Here is a 24252-nt window from a genome sequence, read left to right as displayed (position 1 = left end):
TTTACTATGAAAGGTGTCAAATAAACAAAGAATTAAAGTGATAGCAAGAAGAGTTTGGAGAAAGAGCAGAAAAAACTCGTTAGAGGTCGAGAAAGGTATTTATACAATCTTGTCCAAGCCAAATCCAATGATAACTACAACTAATAGCTAGTGACAGTTGTAACCAACTGACTGAGCTCCACTAAAGCTGTAATCTGACAACAATATTTTGGTCTGTATTTTTTCGTAGGGTTCAGAACTTAGATTGGACCTAGTTCCATAAGAGCATGCCAAATATTGTCCAACAGTTTGTTCAAATCGAACACCTATGTCAAACATTTTTTTTTTTATCAAATACAAAATTGTTGCTACCTCTGTATAGAAACTCGGCTCATGAACATATACGTACCGTACTTAGTATCTATTACATACAATACAACACCGCTTAGTTACATGTACACCGTATAGGGAACAAGGCACAGAATTTGCTGGCAGTCTACAACTAGACTACTCGTTTAAGAACCTTTCTGCGGCAGTGTTTCAAATGCTGAAACTGTGTTATCAAATTTTATACGATGTATTGGAGCACCACTTTGCTTAATAGCACAAGCTGTCTTTTCTTCAAGGGGGCAACGTGCTTTAAGCATAGAAAATACATGGTTATTTAATCTCCTTGCTTTTTTCATTGCTTCCAATAAGGCTTCCCATCCCTGTTAAAAGAAAAATAAATGCTATCAATAACAGCACACAAGATACATACAAAGAAGGCCATCACTACTTAAGCCGCGAGGACTTGGAATTTAAATTGGCACTTAACCAGGTTGCCATGTCGCAGGTTCTTTGTAACTGTACGATTTGGACATCATTAAAACATTTGATATGACATACATCTAAATTAAATTTGATTTGTTTTAACAATATGGTCAAACAGAAGTTGATTTCATCTTTACTCACTGTATCAGTGAATTGACGAATAACATAAAATAATTTTCTAGAAATGCAGTAAACTAGAAGAAAATGTTGAGCAAAAAGGAAAACATTCCTATAATGCTTGCATGGCAAAATATGGGCAATAACGGAAACAATAATTTTATTAATAGATAATGATTATGTAAAACAAGCAAGTATTCTTTTGACTTTGATTTGAAGAATATAAACCTGCACGGCAAATTGTGAGTTCTTATGTGTTTGCATAACAGATGCAGCCTCCACTTCTGCGATATTGAGGATCTGATATGAAAAGTCAAACAGCTCAAAATGCAGCTGCTGCCCAAGCAAATAAATTATAGTGCAGCCCCCCCAAGCAATTGAATCTCCCAGCCTTTCATGACTATTTGATGGCACTTGGGCAGATTCTTCCAAGTATCCCTATGTAGCTCCAGCAAAAGCACACATCAAAATATATTTTTAAAAAAAGAATACACACTAGGAAATTCATTAATGTATTGAACAAGATTATACAAAGTGGTTCAAGCTAATTTTTTTCCAATTTAACTTACCAAAACTGTGAGCTAAAAGGTGCATAAAGATAAAAACAACAATTACTATACATGTAAATAATTTTATATGTGAAGCCAATTCATCATTCAAAGCACCATCAAGTTATTAAGCAACTTGAAAAATGAATGGAAGGTTGCTCCTTACAATTTGGAGACCACTGTATATTCGATAGAAATCTTTAGAAATTGTGATGTCAATGAAGCCCGTTTTGGGTGCAGCACTCCATTTATTACAATATTTATCCAACGCAGCACTAGCGAAAGCAAGTGCATACTCCAGCACACTTCCAGTGTTCAAGTTAGCCTTGTATAAAAGATCTGTAACAAAAGAAACAATGTCTGAGCTACTATGAAAAGATCATGTTGCCAGCTGTATGTGCTTTTATTTTGAATTTCAAATAAGGATTCTAGAAGATTTAGGTAGTTATAATCAAGAATTCAAGATCAGATTGTTTAAATCTGGTCTGATTTGATTTTCCCTTTCTCTATCTTGTATTTATTTTATCTTCAGGATGGTTAGGATCTCTACTAAACTATATCTCTCTCTTGTGTAGTTTTGATCAATGTATAATAAGAAATATCATTTTGTTCTCCTAAAATTACAGATCACAAAGTATATGTACATAAAGCATAACATTAACATCTCTAGAAGTAGAAGCAATGAATAATAAAAGGATTTTGTTATCAAACCCTTAGAGTTGATTTTAAGCAACCAAAAGTAAGAAAGATTTATTGAGAGAGGAAGAATTTATTGATAAATACCAAGGTATAATAAATGTTTTTGTCGAAAAAATAGGGTTTTAGGCATAGAGGGAGGAAGAGAAATGAAAGAGAATTGATATTAAATGAGATGTATTTCAATGCATTAATAAGATATTTTTAGCAACTATCAAGGAAGAGAACATAGAAAATCAGTTAAGATAATTTGGACAAGTGGAAGGAATGTTACTGAAGGCACCAGTGAAAAGAGTAGACAACATGATTTCTAGTACTATGAAAAGATACAGAGGGAGATCAAGGACATTAGAGATAAATAATAAGAAGAATCTCATAATGAATGATATTCTTGAGAATTTGGTTTTTTGACCAAGCCCAATAGTGTTATGTGGTCCATGTAGTCAATCTCACATAGTGGGATAGGTTTATTTTTTATGCATAGCACTTTTGACATAAACACATTCTATATTTAATTTTTCACAATAATACCTGCATGAAGATGTTTAGACAATGACATCCATGTCTGTTGCATCATGCTGATACTAAACTAATTTGAGTTTTACAAATTTTTCCTTCTATCTATTTATTTCTTTCATCATTTTGAAATACCTTATGGCCATTATATTTCCTATTGTTACAGTCTAGACTTCTCAACTAATCTTTTAACATCAAGCATTTGTAAATTTATTTTTACCAAGAAATATGCCAAGCTGACAGCAAAAAAATTAGAAAGCATATCCAACAGCACACCTGCAGCTTCTGCTTGTTTTGACATAATGTGGAAAGAGGTAGGTGATGGACAGCCAGGGTATGAAACCATTGCAGCAGCTGTTGATTTAAACAAACTAACAACAGGGCTGTCTCCACCATCTTGAGAAGTTACTATTTGACCATCTGCTCCAGGAAGCAAGCCCAGCCAGGGAGCAGTTTGCATGAAATCCATAGAATCCTTTTCTCTCTGTCAAGAATGCATCGTATTGATCACTACTACTCTCAAATTAAAGTAACATATATGAAAAGTTGAAAACATCAATAGGCTACAATTAAGGAAAATGAGGTTATTCCTCCTTATTTCCCATGTAACACTATCAATTTTGCAAAATGTATTCTCCAACATTATGCATCGTTGTAAAATTACTTTGGGAGTTTGGTGATGATAAATTATTATTCTTCGACTGACATGAGATCTCCTCTTGCTCAAATTCTTAAAAAGTTTATGTGAGATTCCAAACTCCCTAAATACCTCTCACTTTTGTCATTTTTCTTTGCCTGTCCATTTTGTTTGAGAATCATTCCATAAAGGATCAAATCTCTAACACACCTCCTTATTTAAGATCCATTTGGTCTTGAAGCATGGACAATGCACATGCTCACAACTCTCTCAAAAATGATTTATATATCTAACACTTTCATCCCAAAATAAAAATTCCAAATTCACCTAAAAATTAACTAATTTACAGTTAACTTTACCCCAATATGTCTTGGGTCTCAGTGTTTTTAAGACATGACCTGAGTCTGACCCCAATAACCCATTCTGGCCCAGAGCTAATTAGGACAAGTTCAGAATCTAGAAATTAAGAGCTGTCTACTTTTTCCATTTGTACAAATATATATATATGGGGAGGAATCAACTTACACCAAGAGTAACTCTTTTAAAGTTACTCCTCATCCCCACTATCATTCTCTTGGAATCTAACAGATAAGATTAATAACTTATTACAACTATTAGATTTTAAGAAAATGAATGATAAGGATTCTTAAAGTAAGTTGATCCCTTCTCTCTCTCTTTATATATATATATATATATATATATATATATATATAGAGAGAGAGAGAGAGAGAGAGGACATATCATATGAGAGTAAGGTATTTTAAATGAGTAACAAGATTAAATCTGGACCGTATAACCAAACATGAACGATCAAGATTTAATGTCATGTAACCACTTAAAAAGTCATGTGACTTTTTAACGTTAAATCTTAACCCTCCATGTTTGGTTATACGGTCCAAATTTAATTCTCTCACTCTCATATAAGATGTTTTCTTTCATAAGATATGTCCTCTATGTACGTTTTATCATACTCAACCTGGTCCATGTACATGTCCAAAATATTAGGATTGGACTAGACTGGTTAAACCCAGCCCACAAACACCTTACTTTCCATTCACAAATGTTCTTAGGTCCTCCTTGCCATTTTTATGTCTGCAAGACTGCAATGCCCAAATTCTTCTAGTGCTACCTAAATAACTTTGCCGTCTCCATCTATTTAAAGTCTAACCAAATAAGGACTTCAAGTAAGTTATCTGCAAAGATTTCCTTTTATTCATAATATTTACCAAGCTTAATATCTTGTTTTTTTTTTGAGTCAGCTTTGCATCATAAAGGTTCTTGACTATAGGTACTCCTTGGTACTTTATCTCCTACAATTGGCTAAAATAACTGGTCTTGTGCCATCTTTTTTCTTTTATGGTTGGGTTTCAAAAAAACATGAATTTTTAAATTGTTATCTTGAAATACAAAACAGATTTATTAAGTCTTGAACTTATGTTGATGGCAATTGCAATAAATAAATTGATAATTGCACTATGTTACTGACCAACACAATATCTAGAAGCCCCATCCAATATAATACACTTCCAATCTCTTTTATGCCATGAAGAACCTCAGCTTTCAGTTCTGATTTTGTCTCCCAGTTAAGATGCTCCTTAACGAGTCTCACACAACCTGTGTACCAATAATATAAGAATTAATTTCTCAGATATGACCATGTGTCTATGTACTGCACTCCTTAGTAGATAATTTGTTGATGAGAAAACTATTTGTAATGACCATGAAATATAACTGCCTTGATAAATTTCTAGTTTCTAGCAAAATGTTTCAGTGCTTTTGAGATTTTGAAAAATGCATTATGCCTAAGGTCTCTTCTAGTTATATAAGAAACACAAAAGAAAGGATATAAGAAATATCAATCACCTCAACTCCATGACAAAGAAATGCATCTAGTAATACTTTATTCAAAAGAAAGGACAAAGAAATGCAGGCTACTAATAATTAATATCTAAGAAATGTTTTGGTCAAGCACTGTGTAATTGGTTCATAGTTACCAAGAATTTGGAATATTGTATGATGCATGCATGTCCAAGTATATGAGATTTACATGATAAGACTCACTATTATTTGGAGATTGATTTTTCCTTTCACAATTTTTTATACTTCAAGAATTTTATATACAATGAATCAGTATGCATAATTTTCCATCAAGATGTTGAAAGAATACATTTTAAGCATTCACATATAAGAATATTGCAGAGTAAAGTTTTTTCAAGTAAAAAGAAAAGTGTCATCATGTACCTGTCACACCTCCATCGAAAGGAAGAAGCCCAATTGATTTTGGCAAAGAATCTTGTAATCCTGTAATCATTGGTTCAAGCAAAGTAATCTAGGAATAGCACCCATTTACGTTGTTAGTGAGCCATGTCTAAATTTTATAATAGCAATAAATATAGACATATGCAAACTAGAAGCATCCAGTATGTATGTGTGCCAATCTATAAATAATGATCAGTTGCTTAATTTGGTTTAAATTAAGGTACAAACTTCTGTGAATATCATTGTGGAATCTATATATTGTAAAATTACATTTAACATTTCATCATTCTCTTCTCATATCCTTAGCATATGAGCGTGTACAGATCAACGCATACTTTATGGTCAAACTTTGGACATTTTTTCATAACTTGAAAAGAAATGGCACTTGTTCTCTCTTTGTTATGCAAAGGCTTGCACTATGTATTCATTGCTTGAGTTATTTTTGCATGGTTATAAAGAGTCAGTTGATCAGTTTTCCAGAGTCAAAACAACTCTGCACTTCATAACCTGTTAGTGACATATGGCATAGGTGTCTTGAATATGGATGCAAAAGGCATACATTATAATGAAGGATTTTTTATTGATAAGTAAAAAAAATTAGAGTAACAAGGGGTAGGAAGCAAGGAGAATTTCAAATAGTTTGCATAAATTTCTATTGTTTAGTTTATTATCAAACTTAAAGGTATACATAAAATTTTATTTTACAATGTTTAGGAGGTTTCCACAGAAAAATAAATGTCGGGTAATGAATTATTCACAATTTAGCAAATATAAAGAATGGCATACCTTGTTTGATATGTGATCAAGAAGAGCTCTAATAAGCCAAGGTAATGATCGGGATCCCAGAAGTCGAACAATAGAAAACATGTGAGGTGTTCCAAAGAATCCACTATGCAGTCGTGCAAAACTTTGATGGGCAGAATTCAAATCCTATCAGAGTGAGATAATGAGAAACTTCTATATATGTACATAGAGAAAATTGTAGAAAGCACGCACACAAACACAATCATTCATCTCCTTTTCTCTCATTATATATACACTCAACAAGTAAAAAAAAATGAATAGAAGAAACACAAAAATGATAGCTAAAAAGATTAGAGTAAAAGCTAGGGAAAAAAAAGGCGCTCTCAACTCAAAAAAACTTGGTGCGTGGCCCTTTGAATGGATCTAGGATATGCTCTGATACCATCTTAGAATGTGGGTTTGAGTCTAAGTCAACCCCAAAAGCTAACTCATAGGATGACACTTGTCCTCCACTTATATACTCTATGTTGGCACTATCTCTAGCCAATGTGAGACTTGGGTTTTTCCCAATACTTCTACACTTGGAACAGACCCACCTGGCATATTGGTCCTAAGGTCTTATGCGACACGCTGACATACATTTTGGAACTTCCCAAAATGGAAAGTCAGATGAACAAATTCAGTCAGAGGAAGTAAATCACATTATTTTACCCATGTAAACATCTGAGTTGAGCAAAAAATTGAACTACTTGTACTTGTATTTAACATGTTTATAATCAGAAATAGATAATTATCTATGCCATTAAAAATACTGCAATTGATTTTATAATGTCTGTACCATTAAAGGCAGTAAGAGGAATACTTACTTGAGTACCACAATAGAAACTAGGCTTAGAAGAGGGTACAGATGGCTTTTGAACAGGAACCGTTCTTGATGATCTGATAAAACGTTGAGTAGTATTGCAGAGAATGAAATTTGGCAAAAAATCACTATGCATCTCAGACCAAATCTAGCATACGTAAAGAAATATATCAATGAAATTGTAGGAAACAGATCAAGTCATGAAATTATTAATTACCATTCAAATAGTGGTTTCAAACTTTCAATATGAGGATTCAAGATTAAAAAAATAACAGGAAGACATCAAAATTAAAGTACATCTTTAGAGCTCAAAGGGGCAAACCTGTGAGGCCAATCGACTAGAAAATGATACAAGGGAAATGTTCTCTTGCATCTCATTCAACATGAGACTAAAAGAGTCTACAGAAAGATCTCTAGACAGTAGTTCATGGGAATGTTTTAAGACATCCAACAACTTCTCTAATTCCTGAAATAAAATAGTCAGTATTACATTAGTTAATGAACATTGAGAAAAGAAAAAGTAGTTCATAATTGTTGGGCAGGGAAGTAGCAAAGGTAAAATCACTAACCACTATGGCACACAGATCCTGACACTCAAAACGATCAAATAAAAACTCAATATTTTCACGGAAAACCTTGTTCATCCGTTCAGTGATCAAACTTCGCAAATTAATCATCCTTCCAAGCAGCTGTGCAACAAAAGATATTTAATCACATGAGAGTAATTGCAACTCACTCAAATTCTAATTATGACATCCAGCAGAACATACATGTGAGTGTGGGAGTGTGAGTGTGAGAGAAATCATCTAAATAGAAAAACGAATACACCATGAAAATAAAAGTTATAATTCATGTAAGCATCAATCTTAGCCTTCATTATTATTTTCTTAAACAATCTCCATTAGTTTGTTGCAGGATGTGGCATTGAAGATGATCGGAACCTACTTTCCATCCTTTTGACACCAGAAGTTTCTACAAGAATTTTATTAATGATTAAAATGGAATTACCCTAGAAACAAAATATTGAAAAGTAAAACACCTACCAAGATGTCTTTATTCTCTCCGTCAATAACTTTAGAGAACTTTTTCACTAGGTGGCCTTTGGATTGATTTTTTTGGATCTTAAAAACTACTTTAAAGTTCAAGTAAAAATAAAACTTTATAATTGAATGTGTTTGATAATTTTATATTCGTTCAGCTTAAAAGTAAATTTTTAGTTAATAATTCTTGGTTAGCACACTACTGAGTTTTGGGATTTGGAAAAGTGAAGAAGGGAAAGCAGAAGTTCCTAAAATATAGATTATCTAAAAGCTCTTCTTTTTTTATGTTTTCTTCCTTAGTTCATATAGAAAAAAGCCACTTTTATACTTAATAGTTTTTTTAGAATTGTATTTGGCCTGGTTTCTCCTTTCAAAGAGAGGAGAAGCTCCAAAAAGATAGACCAAACATCCAAAAGCCACCTTGGACCTTAACTAATCCAAGTTGAGTTGGGTTGAACCAATTAGACAGGCAACACTCTCCCAGCACCTGTTTTTCCATTCACAAGATTTCAAACTTGGACTTTCTGATCAACAAGCTTTGCTAACTTGTGGGAAGATTTTGATGCAAATGCAACTAACTGATAACCAGTAAAATATTAAATTCTTAGGAAGAAAAATATTCTAAAAACTTATTCCTGCTTATAATAGTACACAAAGACATCTGTTTTGTATAATTCCTGAAGTTATAGTAAGTCACATGATTCCAAGATCACTTGAAAAGATAATGAGATTTGAATTGTTAACACCCTGATAAATACTAAATAAAGAAGTAATGAAACAGTTAAGCTTTGTTCACTTAAACTAAGGCTTCAGTCAAGCATTTCCAAACCCTGCTGGGAGATGGGTATCTAATAGCATGTACATATATTTTCAATCCCTGCACCTTGGGCTATTTTCATATCAAAAAATTATCAATCTGGTAGCATACACCCAGTTTACACTTTAATGCACCAAATCTAATCATGGAAAATAAAAATTATGATAGTGTAATTCATTCACCTTCACTCTAGTCATTTTAAGCAGCATATTGAGCCTTATGGGTTGCACGGCATACTTTTCTGCATTGTCCGAAGCAAAGAGGAATGAAGGATCAAGCAATTCACTGCATGATTTAGGCCTCCATCAGTAAGAAAAAAGGTTTGTCCATGGAAATAATCAAAAGAAAAGCTGAATAAGCCAGAGAAATAATGAGCATACCATGCCGCCCAACTTTTGTAATATGTGAAAATGGTTTCACATAATTTTGTAACAAATATATCAAAACAATGATCCACCTGTGAAAAAAGGTAAACAGAAAAGAGTCAATGAATGCAGAAAGCATATGATAGGAAACTGGTAATCAGAAGCAAAAATCTTATTGTACTAGCACCAGAATTTACTCTCTGCTACCGGTATAAACTGATGTCAACAGAGGCAAGAATTTACAAACAACTCTCAAAATAGAAAAGAAAACACATAAAAATGCAGGCTCATTGAGGGTCCTGCCTCCTCCCTGTCCCCACTCAATTTTCTGGATGCCACCACAAAGATCCTCCCACCCCTCCCTTATTTTCACCCTCCCAAGTTTCCCCTTCCTTCCCACCTTGCCATGCAAGCAAGAATTTTATAGCCCAATTCCCACTTCTACTCGTTGTGCTCAATTCCCCTAGTATTCTTTTTATCATCTCTTAAATTCGGTAACTGTAGGATGATGCCTATCAGCACATAAGTTACACCCATGAATTTGGTGCACTACAGCATATCCACCTAAAATCATCTGTATCAGATATTATACTGCTCCAGGACATTCATCATATAATCATCTAGCATTAGCCATTAAGTTAAAAATGTATAATACCTCAGCCTCAATTTCATCGTATAAAAACCGTTGCTTCAGCAACACCAAGGCTTGCTGAGCTGAATCATTATAGATGTCAAATGGCATTAGAACACTCTCGAGAAGACCAGAATTCGGTGACTCAAGTACACAATCCACCAACATCCAAGGAAGGGAGCATTCAATTGGAAACTATATGGAATAAATTAACTAAATTTAGTACAAGAGGGGGAGGTGGAAAACAAATGCATAAAAGAAAATAAAAATAAAAAGATCACGAGTTTAGCAGAATTTGGAAATTTTGACGTTTGAAAAACAACATTGAGAAACTCATTACACAGAAATTACTTCTTGATAACAGAATAATGTTAAAGTTCATAAAAAGCTATCAGCAAAAATGAAGAAAGATTAGATGCACATAACATATAACTTTTTTTTTTTTATAAATAAAACCTGTTTCAATGATATACTCAGCCTTCTTTTGCTAGTTATTTTGGTCTCCATGAGTAGTTTATGTAAAATTAACAGATTTGGGATGGGGTGGGGAGTAGGGGACAACTAAAGTATACAAAAATAGAGACAAGACATTCACTTTTAAAGGGCCAGGATAGAAAAAAAAAACATCAATATTAGAAGAGTTTTTCAGAAAAAAAAAAATAACAAATACAAACACCATCATCCTACCATCTTCATTGAAATTTTTCAAGGAAATACCTGGAGGCTCTAACAATTCGCATTCCAAGTTGCTAGCCAACCATTATTAGAGTTTCTTATTCAATTACAATTTATAAATAGATTCCGATGAATGAATGCTTGATGCAATCAATATCTTGCAAGTAGCTATGAAATTTGTAGCTGGTCTTATCAAAGAGTGTTTCTGCTGAACATGATAGATTTGAAATTCAAATAATTTTGTGCTGATAAGTATTACCTGAATGACTCGTGAAGACTCTAAATAGAATTCTCTAAACCATAAGAAACCAAGATCTGTCAATGTTGCAACAGTTGCTGCAAGCATCGTTACCCAAGTCAATTACATTGAAGGATGCAATAAGGCATATGCAAAGGATTCTATATCATTGAACTGTTTCAGAAATTTATTCAGCCACTATTCTACCCAAGAAAGCAAGATATCAGTTTAATGTTGTGTTCAGCTATCCTTTAAACATCTATCTGCCCTCTCATTTCAATGATGTATAGTTTGTATTAGATGCTTTAACTTTCGTAAGAGCCCAAAGATTTCATGAACACCAAATGACATTGTTAATAATCAGGGATCTGTCAGCTCCATTGCATGAGGTGTATTGGAAAAAGCCCAAGTCCCACATTAGCTAGAGATAAGACAAAGATAAAATATACAAGTGGGGGGTAACCCTCACCCCATAAGCTAGCTTTTGGGATCGAATTAGGCCTAAAGCCACATTCTAAGATGATATCAGAATCTATCCTAGATCCATTCAAAGGGTCACCGACCATGTTATCCCTATACCAAACCCAAAAGTGTATGGGTGTGAGGGGGTATATTGGGAAAACCCAAGTCCTACATCGGCTAGAGATAGTGCAAAGATAGAATATATAAGTGAGGGACAATCATTACCCTGAACTAGCTTTTAGGGTTGAGTTAGGCTCAAACCTACATTCTAAGACATGTATGTTCTAATTCAATTTCTAGATGTTTGACTAATTTACCCTTTTATTTTGTCAGATAAAAACCAAGAGGGAGTAGAAGTGCCCTGTCTAGGTTTGAAGCAGTGCCCCATGAAGCCATGCCATATATATGTTTGTGGATCCATATGTTATTAACAGAGATATAACAAAATGTAATGCTTTAAAACTAGCTCCCTAATGTAGGAGAGGAACCACATGGCAGGAGTAGCGAGAGGAAGAGGTTGTCGGTGTAGATGTTGGATCTATCAATGGAATGCCCAAAGGATGAGTCTTTGCAGTAAAATTGATGCTTGGGTCAATCTAAGACCATTTACCTGAGTAGTCTAAAATATGAAGGAAAAAACCAAGCTTGTAAAAAAATGTCTCCAGCTGTTTTAAATCATTAACTGGAATTTCTGAGCCACTATTGCCGAAGAGTCCACCTGGCCTCCTAAGGTTACCACCAGAAACCACCTCATATATTAAGAACTGCAAGCAGTGCACCTGTAGTGAAGAGATAGGCTAAGCAACTCTTACATGCTAACCACAAAATGACATATATCCAAAGAACGAACTTGTAAAGCAGCCCAAGCCAGGATATAGAGAATACACATGAAGAAGAAATTATCATGCAAGGCCTTATATAGTATGAATAAATTGATTGCTATAATTTACGTGAATACACATGAAGAAGAAATTTCACACTGAAGACCTGCGTTTGAAAAAAGTAATCTAAGAAAAATATTTTTTTTTCAAAATCATAACATGTAAGAATGAATCTGCCCATATGCATGACCACATAAATGAATCTTGTTCAACATTTCAAAATAAATGCACACTTGAGCATCTTTATTTATTTTCTTCTATCACAGCATTAGTAACTAGTTAGTCCATATGCTAGTTCAACAAAACATCTATACAGAATTACAGATAGCAGAGTTCAATATATAGCATGGATACTTTGATCTCTGATAAATGCAGCTCTTCACTTATATGCATATATTAATAATAACAAATTATATAACAGGCCCAGCAAGAGAATGGAAAATGATGAAGACCTGAGCAGCAGTTGGGGCAACTGCTCTTGGATAAAATATGTTTGCTTTGCTTTCTTCACCTCCATGCTGAGAGGACTGTAACTCAGATTCTGACTTGTTTGTATTAGCCATCCAATCAGCTGAAAGGGTCCGCATATCTGAAAGAATCCTGAAAATCCATATTTGGGTAATTGATATGAGCAATAAAAAAAACTTGAAGCAAGAAATGAGTATTAGATGAATCATGATGCAGACTTTTCAATCAATGAGCTGTTTTCCTTGAATTTTCTTGGGATTCAAATGAAGAAATAGAATTCAACCCAAAAACTCTGAAAAAGTTAAGTATCACAGGATAATTCAAAGAACCATCAAATACTGCATTTAAAAATAAAACTCAATTTCTACCAAATAATAATAACTGAAATAATGAAACCATAAGCCAAAATTTGAAAACTGCAAATTCAGGTTTTATTAATATAGTCTAAACTCTAGCCATACTCTTTGACTAAGCTGCTCACATATGTCAGAACACAAGTATCATGCAATGCAATTTGCATTGAAGGAAATCAAGTATGATACAAAGAATGCATCAGCTCAAAAGTGTATGTATTTTGATTAAAAAATAATAAATACTAATATTTATTATTTAAACTTTAAACTTTTTCCCCACGATTTCACTACATCTTTGAGAATGTGTATTTGAGTTTCATACTCTCAAAATAAAGCACATCTTTTCTATTGAAAGTATAGTCCATCCAGTCATTTATCCTTTTTATTCTCAGATATCACAAGAACTGACATAACATAACTAAGCACATGTTCAGTTTTGCTTAATTTTTACACAAATACTATTCAGCCAAAATCTCTCCCTGTAGCTCTTTGATTAAATTGAGATCAAAGGAAATAATATTTTAGAGACTGTTTGTGAATGAAAAGCTTGATAAAAAAATGCAGCCATAAGAGATATATATACATGATGGTAAGTGAAACCATTATTATTAGGTAATTTCCAACAGGTTAAACACTTGGTGAAAACAAATTAAGCTAACTGAAACATTAACTAAATTCTCTGTTGGTATTATTGAAATTAAGCTAACTATATTCTTATTTACTTTATTTTATTTATTATACAAGGTTGTACAACAAGCTGTACATAGCCCAGACTTGGTATAAATAAGACAATAAAACAGAACAAGCTAGTCTCTTCCATAGTTTCAACAGAAAGCATTTTCTCTGTTGATCCAGTCTAATAGTACAAACGTATCTTGAAACCAACTACCTCCAAGTTGCATTGTGAAAATATTGTTACATCTTTGATTATGATCCAGAAAAATTATGTTTTCATGATACAGTCCAAGTCTCTAAGAGCAGCTTTAGGACTTTCATCAACAATTCCATGAGAACACCGAGTCCAATGAATATCTCAGCTATCAAGTTACACAAAGTAACAATTATACCATGTAATGTGAAATTAGAATACTACCTAGAGAGGTCCTTCTTCTTTCTGAAGGTAGTCCGCAACATAGTAGCTAATGTGTTTTGGACAAAATCTTGTACCTCAGAATGTATTGTTTCCCATAAAGCATCAGCAACCAGTGTATCACACCGCTGCATCATAGATCCAACACTCTTTATGTAGCTCACAAGTTCAACCAGTGCTTTCCTTTCCTCTGCACTGTAATTATATCGTACTACCTACAACAAATACAATATTTATGGCAACATATATTTTTATCTTTTAATGAGACACCATTCAAGATATATTTTGACTTTAAGTGTAGGGTGTCAGCTTTGATTGAATCAAACTTAAGCGTAAACAGATTGAGATTCTCAATCTAATGTTATTCAACCCAAAGGTAAACAGATTACAATCTAGTTTATATAGTCGAGCTAACAGTCAACTAACCTGAGTTAGTTGATACAACTGTCACTTAGCTGTCATAGACTAACAGACTTAACAATAACAAACCAACTACCAACTACAGTAGTTAGACTACCTGCTTATTACAAGAAAGTAAAAAATACACTTCGAGTAATGTATACTCCTTATACTCTTATACCCCCCCCCCCCCCCCCACAAGCTCATGAGGGGTTGGAAGAATGTCTTTTAACTACTTTGAGCTTGGATCTGAAAAAAAGAAATGAAGCAGGAGAGAGTGCTTTGGTCAGAATATCAGCTAGTTGATCAACTGCAGGCACATGCACAACATTAATCTGCTTTGTGAGAACCTTCTCCCTTACAAAAAACAGATCCAGCTCCATATGCTTTGTTTGAGAGTGAAGAACAGGATTATGAGCCAAAAGAGACAGTGCTGGTATTGTCAAAGAGAATTAAAGGAGTAGTGTAAGCAACTTGAAGTTCAGAAAGAAGAGACTGAATCCAAGTCAATTCTGCTGCAATTAGAGCCATGCTTCTATACTCTGCTTCAGTACTTGACCAGGCCACAACCGATTGTTTCTTAGACCACCAAGAGATTAAGTTAGGACCAAGAGAAATGACTGCTCCTGAAGTGGACCTCCTATCATCAGGATCAGAGGCCCAATCAGCATCACAATAAGCATGAAGAGAGAAAGGTTGCCTAGGAGAAGCAGCTTGAAAATGTAACCCCAAAGAAATAGTACCCTTAAGATAACCTTAGAATTCTCTTCACAGCTAGCCAGTGTTGTTCAGAGGGCTTTGACATGAATTGGCACACCTCGTTGACAGGAAAACTAATTTCTGGTTGTGTAATGGTAGCATACTGCAAGGCACCAACTATGGATCTTGACAAGGTAGGATTCAAAAAGTCTTCAGAACCAAGTTTGGTCAGTTTGCAGCCTCCAACCATAGAAGAAGACATAGGATTAGATTCATCCATTTTAGTCTTTGCTAAGAGATCTCTAATGTATTTTAACTGAGTGAGAATGAGTGATCCATCCTTTTGCCTTTGAACTTCAATTTCCAAAAAATAGTCCAAATCACCAAGATCTTTGAGAGAGAATACAGAAATCAGAATTCAGTTGAGAAAAAAGAGAATTAATTAGGTTGGTATTGTTTCCGGTGATGATGATGTCATCAACGTAAACAAGAATGTAGACAATAGAAGCATTTTCAGAAAACACAGAAAGGGATGGGTCACATTTGCTTGAGGAGAATTTAAAACTGAGAAGAGTGGTTTTCAGTTTGTCAAACCAGGCTCTAGGTGCCTGTTTTAGACCATAGATGGCCTTGTGCAATCAGCATACTTGCTGCTTGTTAGAGGACACAAACCCAGGGGGCTGTGACATGTAAATCTCCTCTTCAAGAGTGCCATTGAGGAAGGCATTGTTAATATCTAATTGTTGAAGAGGCATTGAGCAAGGGAGAGAAGAAGTCTGACAGTCACAGGTTTGATTACAGGAGAGAAAGTCTCTTTGTAATCAAAACCCAACTGCTGATGAAATCCCTTTGCAACCAGCCTGGTTTTGTACCTATTGACAGAGCCATGATGTGGAATTGTGATTCTGATCAGTATTGATGTTAAGGCTGGGTTGAGATTCAGAATTTATGAATGGAGAGTCATTCTGTTCAGGATAATCAGATGAAGAAGATCACAAATGTTGAGATGAATTGAGTGAAGAAGAGGTGTGTTACTTGGAATGAAGGGTGTAAATGAAGGCTGAGGTGTAGTATTGGGTGTAAGTGAAGGCTGAGTATTTGGTAAAGCATTAAGGGTGGTTGTGGTGTCAGGAACATCCAAAGTGATTAATGATGAACAAAAATTGAAGAAAATAATTGATTGATCTGTGTGATGAATGGTTAAGTTTTGTGTGGTTAATTTAAAAACAAAATTGGCTAGTTCAAGCGTTTAACATGCTTGAAGTAACAAGGAGTATCAACACAATTGAAAGCACAAGTTGTTTTCTAGAATTGTTCTTAGTTAATTGTTTCATACAAATAAAAAAATGAAGCAAATATTGGTTAGTGTGAAAATGATTAATTTTGATGTGTTTAATGGAAAGACAATATTGATTCAAGTAATATTTATTGTGGATAAAGCTACAAGTGATATCAATTGCAGTTAATTATTTTATACAAATAAAAAAAATGATGCCAATATTGGCAGTACTGTAGTGCCAGTACCAGATTAAAACATTAATCATTAATCATCCATCACAACCAATGAGAACAACAAGAATAAGAATAAAAGCACAAGGAAATAGAAAATAACAACAATTAGAATATTTGAACATTCCTTACCTTTTCATAATCAGAGAATGATGGGGATGCATCTTTGCATGGTCGAGAAAATTTCCAAGCACATTGTTCCCATATGCGTGCAGTCCATCTGCTTAATAGCTGAAAACCTTCAACAATCATATCATACATGTTCCCCTTGACTTCTTTGCTCCATTCAACATCAGAACCATCAGTTGACTTCAACAGTAACAGCTGTAAAACAGAGATAAACAACAAACTAGCAGGTTTTAAATGCTATGCAACAGTCAACAGAAACAAAACAAATAAGATTTCAGAGAGGGCTTTATGTTTGAAGCCCAGTCAGAGCAGAGGGCAGCACCTGATTCATTGCAGAAGCAAAACGAATAACAAAATCATCATGCTCCGCACGGATGGCTCCAATATGATTGATGATCAGATAATGTCTCTGATATGTGTATCATGTCAAGTTTACATTCTAAAGGACCCAGCGGGAAGATGCTTTATAAGTTTATAAAAGTTTTAACACTTCAGAAGTAAAACAATTCCTCAATAATTTTTTTGATAGAAGTTCCATTAGTAATCTTAACTACAAATTAATCTAAAAATGGATCATGGGTTGCAATAACATATATTAGTTAAACCTATGAAGTTTTCCACACCGTCCAACAATGAACGCACAAAATTTTGCAGGAAAAAAACAACTGTTAACACCAATTTCTTTTTAGGAGGCTATAACCACTGCAATTTCCATCCTCTGGGCATTATTTAACTTTAATGAACAGAAAGCATGCAATCTGTTATCCAAAAGTATAGGCTTGATTACTATTTTGGTCTCCTAATTTATTTTTTTGGTTCAATTTGATCCTCTTATTTTTAAAAGGTTCAGTTTGGTCCCTTTATTTTAAAAGGTTTTAGGTCTGTTATTTTTTAAAATGGGTTCAACTTGGTCCCATTTTCTTCCATCAGCTTTGAACATTTTCAAAAATTGAGACCAAATTTGGTTTTAAATGGGACCAAATTGAACCCATCTTAAAAAATAAAGGACCTAATAGAAACTTTTTAAAAAAAGGACTAAATTGAACTTAATATATAAATTAAGGGACCAAATTGAACATTTTAAAAATAAGAGGACCAAATTGAACCTTAAGAATAAATTAGAGGACCAAAATAGTAATTAAAACAAAAGAATATATCATGGTGGCAACTCATCTATCTGCAGTGAAAGTGGTAAAATTAATATCAGTTCATGGATGACACAAGTCAAGGAAATAAAATTTTTGGTTCAGTAATAACAAAATAGTATCAATTTATCGGTAAAAAAAAATAAAAATTGGAGGATATTCTTGTGCTTCACGAGGTGGAAGCTCATGAGGTGCTGGAAGGGTGAGAAGGCGAGTTTGGGAAGAAAATTTTGGAAAGTATGTTGATAATTCCTTCACTATAGCAGCAGGAGACAAATGCAGATCTGGAAATGCAGGAATGACTGCTTCATTCTGTAAAGAAGGACAAAAAGATACACAGATTTGAACTTGTTGACAGTAGAGAAAAAATTCAAGGCAAAAAAAAATTATAGGTGATCTAATAATAACATCATTTCATTAACCAGTACATATAATGTTATCAATAAGCATATATACAGCAGTACCTTAAATATATTGATCAGTCTGTTGATTTTCACCCTCTTGTACAGAGACTCACTGTCTTTCTCTGATGATGTCACTAGGACAACAAGAACAGGCAAAACACGCAAAAGAACGTGGCGCTCTGGAAAGAGAAGTGCAAAGTCCAATTCTAAAGACTCTACAACAAAGACTATAAGAACTTGAAGAATGTCCTCTACACTATTTCAAGTCAAGGATTTGAATAAGAAATAAAAAGGAGGATATTTAAAACGTGTTAGATAGCAAAAGTTGAGCCAGGGTGTGATAAATCAATAGGAGTTCTTTGTCCTTCTTTGTGACAGTATTCAAGGACAAAAGCCAAGCCCTAAATTTTAGATTAAAAACTCCTCATCAGCTAGATTTCCTCTAATTTGCTTTATACTGTAAACTTGAAATTTGAATAACTAATCAAAAGAAGGATTTGAGGTAGCCTAGCCACCAGCTATTCTCTCTTTATTTCTCAACTCAAGTACTGACCAAATCTACATGTTTCTTTTGGATGGAAGCATATCTAGGTTAAGGATAAAATCCTCCAGTCTCTTACACACTCTCTCATCACTATAAGTTCAACACAAACTAGCACCAGTTTTTCGTTTTAATGAACCACCTTATCTATCAAGTGTCTATTGAATCAGTTCCCATATCCATCCTAAATACAAAACTTAATAAAAAAATCTAAACAAATATAACCAAACATTAACAAGTTAAACCTAAAGAGTAGACATTGTGGTTTTGCCAAGAATGTTATATGGAACAAAAAAATGTTAAGTAGATATGCAGGATACTTGTTCACACGGAACATCTCAACATGCAAATTCAACAAAATAGCCCATCTTGTGCTCAAGAAAATCTGCACATACAATTAAAAAAAGATCAATCACCATCCATGTTTGGTTTGGCATTTTCAAAAGTACAATATAAACAAGGAGAACTTTGGAAAAAGACTCTTTTTATAATCAATCAATAAATAAAAAATTTACAGCACTCTATATGTCACAAACTTGGAAATTTCATCAATTATGCACCTGCAAATCATCTAATTCCTCCCTCATTGAATCAGTGTCTTGCCACTGACCACTGACTTGTGTGAAAGTCCTGACAAATTAAGGGAGGGAAAAACCAAGATGAATGACTGAAACTTCATTAAGTAAGTTTTCAAATATGGAAATCCTAAATCAGGTGAGAGAGAAGGTAATTGCATAATAATATTCCTAAAGATTATCAGGCATAGCATGAATCTTGGAAAGTTTGCCATTTTTTATAATCTGAAGTTTGGCAATATTCAAAGCCTTTTTTACAGTTTTACTAACTACAAGTAACAGATAAACCTGTATTTCTTAAAATAGACAATGAAAATCATATTTCAACGTGTTCTCTTAGAATTTATATTCATATTAGAGAAAAATGTGTTTTTAGTCCCTATACTTTCGGTCAAATGTGATCAAGGTCCTTATACTTTCATATTGATGAATTGGGTCCTCAAACTTTAGAAAACATATGGATTTAGTCCCTCCTAACTTTAAAAAATATGATGAATTCTTAGAGAGAAGGAACTAAATCCACATGTTTTTTTAAAGTTTGAATATCAAATTCATCAATATGAAAGGTCCCTATACATTGACCACATTTGATAGAAAGTATAGGACTAAAAAGACATTTTTCCCATCATTACCTAAATAACCAGATAATTTGAACACTCTAAAGCTAAGTGATTTAACATAACATATCTAAAATTTTCTAATTTATTTTATGGGAAAAGAAATTTTATTAGAGAGAAAAAAGAAAGAAAAAAAATGCAAAAGGATAAAAAGAAAACATATTTGCTAATTAAGAGAAAAGAATGAGGTGAATACAAAAGCACCATACATAAAAAGGGTTCCGAGAAGAAATGGATATAAGATAATATAACAAACAAACTGAAGCACTGAACCTGAGAAAAGTTGAAGATCCTCAACCTGAAGATAAAGTGAGATAGGCATAAATTAAATACATACCTTTTATACCATGAAAAGTCATTAGGTATGCTAGCCTTAGCATTTTTAAGATGATCAAGTTGCACCAAAACATCAAGCAACTTCAACATAGACCTGCAGTCAAGAACAAAGAAATTAATAAATACAAAACAACAACAATAATAACAAAAACCAGAAACAAAAAGCATAAATCATTATAACGCACCACAAATGAGATATTGTAGGGCCATTAATGCGTCGTTCAGGCCTAGAAAAACGTTGCATGTCAGCAGCTAACTGCAAAAAAATGACATTACAGATTTACTTAATGTGCTAAGTCTGGATCCGGCTAAGTTTCTCATAAAATAATAAAGAACATCTGGTACTTTTGAGGAAGCAGATGCTTGCCAACGCTGAATTTCACGCAGACGACTCATTTCCAAATCCAGAACTTGATATGTTTCCAAATATAAGTCAGCTTGACTTTGCTTCATAGAATCAGGTAGCTGCCCCATTGTGGCAAAATGCATAAATTACATAAAACAATATAGTCATAAGGAAACATGAAAATGGATCTCCAGTATGATAAATTTAATATTGCTATTAGGCGAAAAAGAAAATGGCGGTATATAACATATCAAGTTGCATTAGGCGAAACTATCAGTTACACAAAACCTTGTCTAATTGAATTCATTCCTTTACCCCAAAAGACTAACTTTGGGAGTGGACCATCCAAACAGAGAAAAAAAATCATAACAATTTCTAGTTCTAGAATAACTTTGCCTTTTAAATGAATGAATATATTTAAAACTAGCCAACATATATATATATATATATATATATAAAACTAGCCAACAAACATAGTAAATTTGCATAAGTCCAAAGATTAACTCTTTTTTGTTTTGACAAAATTTATCCATTCATCTAAAAGACAATGTACTTTATATCTGTTGACAGACACAGACTTCACTTCAACTACCTATAGCTTAAGAGAAAACTTACCTGAGGAAGTGCTTTGACACAACTACGATATGTGTAAAGCACTGATGCCATCTCCTTTCCCTCTTGGGTAAGAGCATTCTGCATTTTGTATTAGCAAAAGCAGTTAAAATTTAAAAATCTCAACAAAAGATAAAGGGTAGATTAAACAACAAAAATAGCCCAAGAGCTGCATACCAGCTGATTGAGAGCTTTTGTGTCCTCTGATAGAGATAGTCTGTAAGCAGAAACATCGCTATACTCTACAAAAAAGAGGGCGGTTACCGTAATTAAAAATAACTATGCATCTTTGAAGCAAAGCCGAAAGTGCTCAAGCTTTTAAGTACAATCAAAGCATAAATGCATTACATATCCAAAGAAAAAAAAATGGAAGAAGAAACAAAAGTACCTATTGGACTTTCTGTTGCACCTCTCTCAGTTGATACCCACACTCCAGGTCCCTGCACCTCTGGTTGCTCATCCTACATAATTCACAAACTTAAAAAAAGTAACCATGAAAACCTCGAGTTCCTGAAATGCGTTATTTTGGAACCTCAACATCAAATTACATGCCATGTAAATCTAGCATTCACAGATCAGAAGTCAGTTTCAGTCAATAGTTGACTAATAAACATTTCGGACAAAGAAAATAAAGAAGCCGCTCGCTATCCATAACAAGCTCACACAACTTCAAAACCAAAATGAAAGTTTCTGTAATTAGAATTAGCAGCAATTAAGCGAATGATGGACTGAATCAGACAAACAATAGCAAAAGTACAAAAGAAAAATTATCGATAGGCGCAATTCAATGTTCATAACAGAAGAACTGAGAAAAAAATGTGGCAGAAATTGGATTGAAATAGAGAAACAAGAGTTGTTGTCGAAGGAAGTACCTCGAGCGAGAATGTGGATAGAGCTGCAATGGCTTCCTCGACGGGTACAGCCATAGCCAAATCCTGAGTCAATCGTGGGGGAAAATCAGAACGCGAAGCATAGAAGAAGAACAACAACGGAGGAAAGATAAACTACAATTGCTTCGTTTCTCAATTTCTCTCTCTCCACTACTCGGTAGGTACATAAACATCACAGAGTCTTCAATTGCAAGTCTGTGAGCAGGTATCATTTTCTGTATGGACTAAAATGCCCTCATTCTATGTTGTACTCAGTACTCCTTCCCTTTGAATTTATAAGATACCGGCTATATTTTTACTTTGTTAAATAGTTATTTTTAAACCTAAATGTGTAGAACACACAAAATTCTCAAAATAAAAATTTGAATCTCAAAACAAAAATTTGAATTTTAATTCTTAAAAGTGAAATAAATTCATTCATTCATTAGTTTTTTTATTGTTATTATCATTAATAAAAAGAGTTTAAGTAATATAAGTAATAGAGTCCATATTTTTCTTTAAAAATTTAGACTCGTGTAAAGTTAATAATTTAGCATGAAATTATATTGAATGAATTTTGGTTTGGATCCATTAAATAAAAACAAATCAAAGAAGTTGATAATTTTTTGAGTGAGAATAAGAGAAATTTAAGATATTTTAGTTGTGTAAAAAAATGATTGAATTGTCTCATTTATTTGTTTCTTTTTTAAAAAAAAAAAAAAACCCACTGAACTGGTGGGAGTAACCGTCTTAAAATTTGAATGTAGTGAAGGAGGAGGAAGTAATGCTTAGAAAAAAAAAAGAATTGCCCTATACTTGTATTAAAATATTATTTTTAAGAATAAAAAGTTTTTTAAAATAAAAAAAAAATAGAATGGTGGCATTATCTTAACTTCCCATTATCTCCACCATTATTTTGGTTTCAACAATTGCTACACTAAACCAAGCTACCATGAGGTCCTATCACAACCAAGGATTATTTCACCCTACCACACTGGATATGAGATCTATATGGGTAAGCTTATCACAACCAAGAATTGTTTTACCCTATCACAATGTATATGGAATATGTTTGGATAAGTTTATTTAGAAGCTTCCTTCGTGACATCATCTTGGATCACACTTTGACGCATAACCGCCATCATCAAATTGAACCAGCATTAGTGATACCACCAAGCGCATCAACTCAACCATGATGTCACCATTGACAACCACTACGAGGTTGTTCTAGGCTCAAATGATTGGGGGAGATCTAGATTCTAAAACAAAATCTTTGGTGTGAATCAAAAAAATTTCTTTTTGAATCTAAGATAACCTAGTTGTTGTGGATTGAAATTTGCAATTATTGATTCTTCGGAGATGAAAGCTACAACACAGTGACCGCCATCAAGAAAAAAAAAATATGTTTTTCTTTTTTAAAAAAATTAAATGCATGTATACTTACTATAGTCTTTATTTTTTTCCTAATCATTAATTGTAAAAAGTACATATTTAACACATCATATTATATTTCTTGGTGAAGTTTCCCACCTTAGAATCCATTAGTTTGAGGACCCATAATCGAAAGATAGATTTTTCCTTTTCACAATAATCATTTGATCTTCATTTTTTTGTTTGAAATCACATTCGGCTACTAACATTTATTCATGCGGCAACATCTATACATACAATTAATGAGATTAAGATAAAATTAATTTAAAATAAAAAAGATTAGAAAGTACTTTCTCTATCACAAAATAATTGTCTTAAGTTATTCTACCGAGACAAAAAAAAACTAATAAATAAACTAAAGAGATTAATAATTTTACAACATTAATCTTACATCATCATTTGTTAATTTCTAAATTTTATAGTTCATCATTAATATATAAGAGATATAA

The 24252-nt window shown here is 33.4% G+C and overlaps 1 protein-coding gene and 1 non-coding gene across 3 annotated transcripts; both read right to left on the bottom strand.

Annotated features, from left to right (window-relative positions):
• Window positions 1-53: 53 nt before the first annotated feature.
• Window positions 54-22623, bottom strand: LOC100775991 (protein PIR). Of its 2 annotated transcripts, none has more exons than XM_014771768.3 (30): window positions 22376-22623; window positions 21892-21980; window positions 21681-21745; window positions 21507-21584; window positions 20891-21010; window positions 20731-20801; window positions 20547-20639; window positions 19578-19647; window positions 19338-19402; window positions 18537-18732; window positions 18233-18384; window positions 17250-17343; window positions 16931-17122; window positions 14195-14406; window positions 12733-12880; window positions 12010-12178; window positions 10959-11035; window positions 10049-10219; window positions 9409-9485; window positions 9211-9313; window positions 7741-7860; window positions 7494-7637; window positions 7176-7319; window positions 6352-6495; window positions 5548-5635; window positions 4793-4920; window positions 2946-3153; window positions 1624-1796; window positions 1138-1347; window positions 54-689 (listed from the first exon to the last, which is right to left on the bottom strand). In XM_014771768.3, exons 4-30 carry the CDS (start codon window positions 21555-21557, stop codon window positions 495-497), a joined length of 3615 nt encoding a protein of 1204 aa, XP_014627254.1. In that variant the 5' UTR covers window positions 21558-21584; window positions 21681-21745; window positions 21892-21980; window positions 22376-22623; the 3' UTR covers window positions 54-494. The 2 variants fall into 2 exon arrangements, with proteins under 2 accessions (XP_014627254.1, XP_003554735.1); XM_003554687.5 differs by having other exon boundaries at window positions 21892-21964.
• On the bottom strand, window positions 4073-4222 carry MIR9745 (microRNA MIR9745). The gene has a single exon (NR_126782.1). It is a non-coding gene; the product is annotated as a microRNA MIR9745 (primary transcript).
• Window positions 22624-24252: the final 1629 nt, after the last annotated feature.

The sequence above is a fragment of the Glycine max genome, chromosome 19 (genome assembly GCF_000004515.6).
Source record: "Glycine max cultivar Williams 82 chromosome 19, Glycine_max_v4.0, whole genome shotgun sequence".
NCBI classification, from domain to species: Eukaryota; Viridiplantae; Streptophyta; class Magnoliopsida; order Fabales; family Fabaceae; genus Glycine; species Glycine max.
Note: the sequence above shows the minus strand (reverse complement) of the source record. Positions and strands in the feature narration are given on the sequence as shown.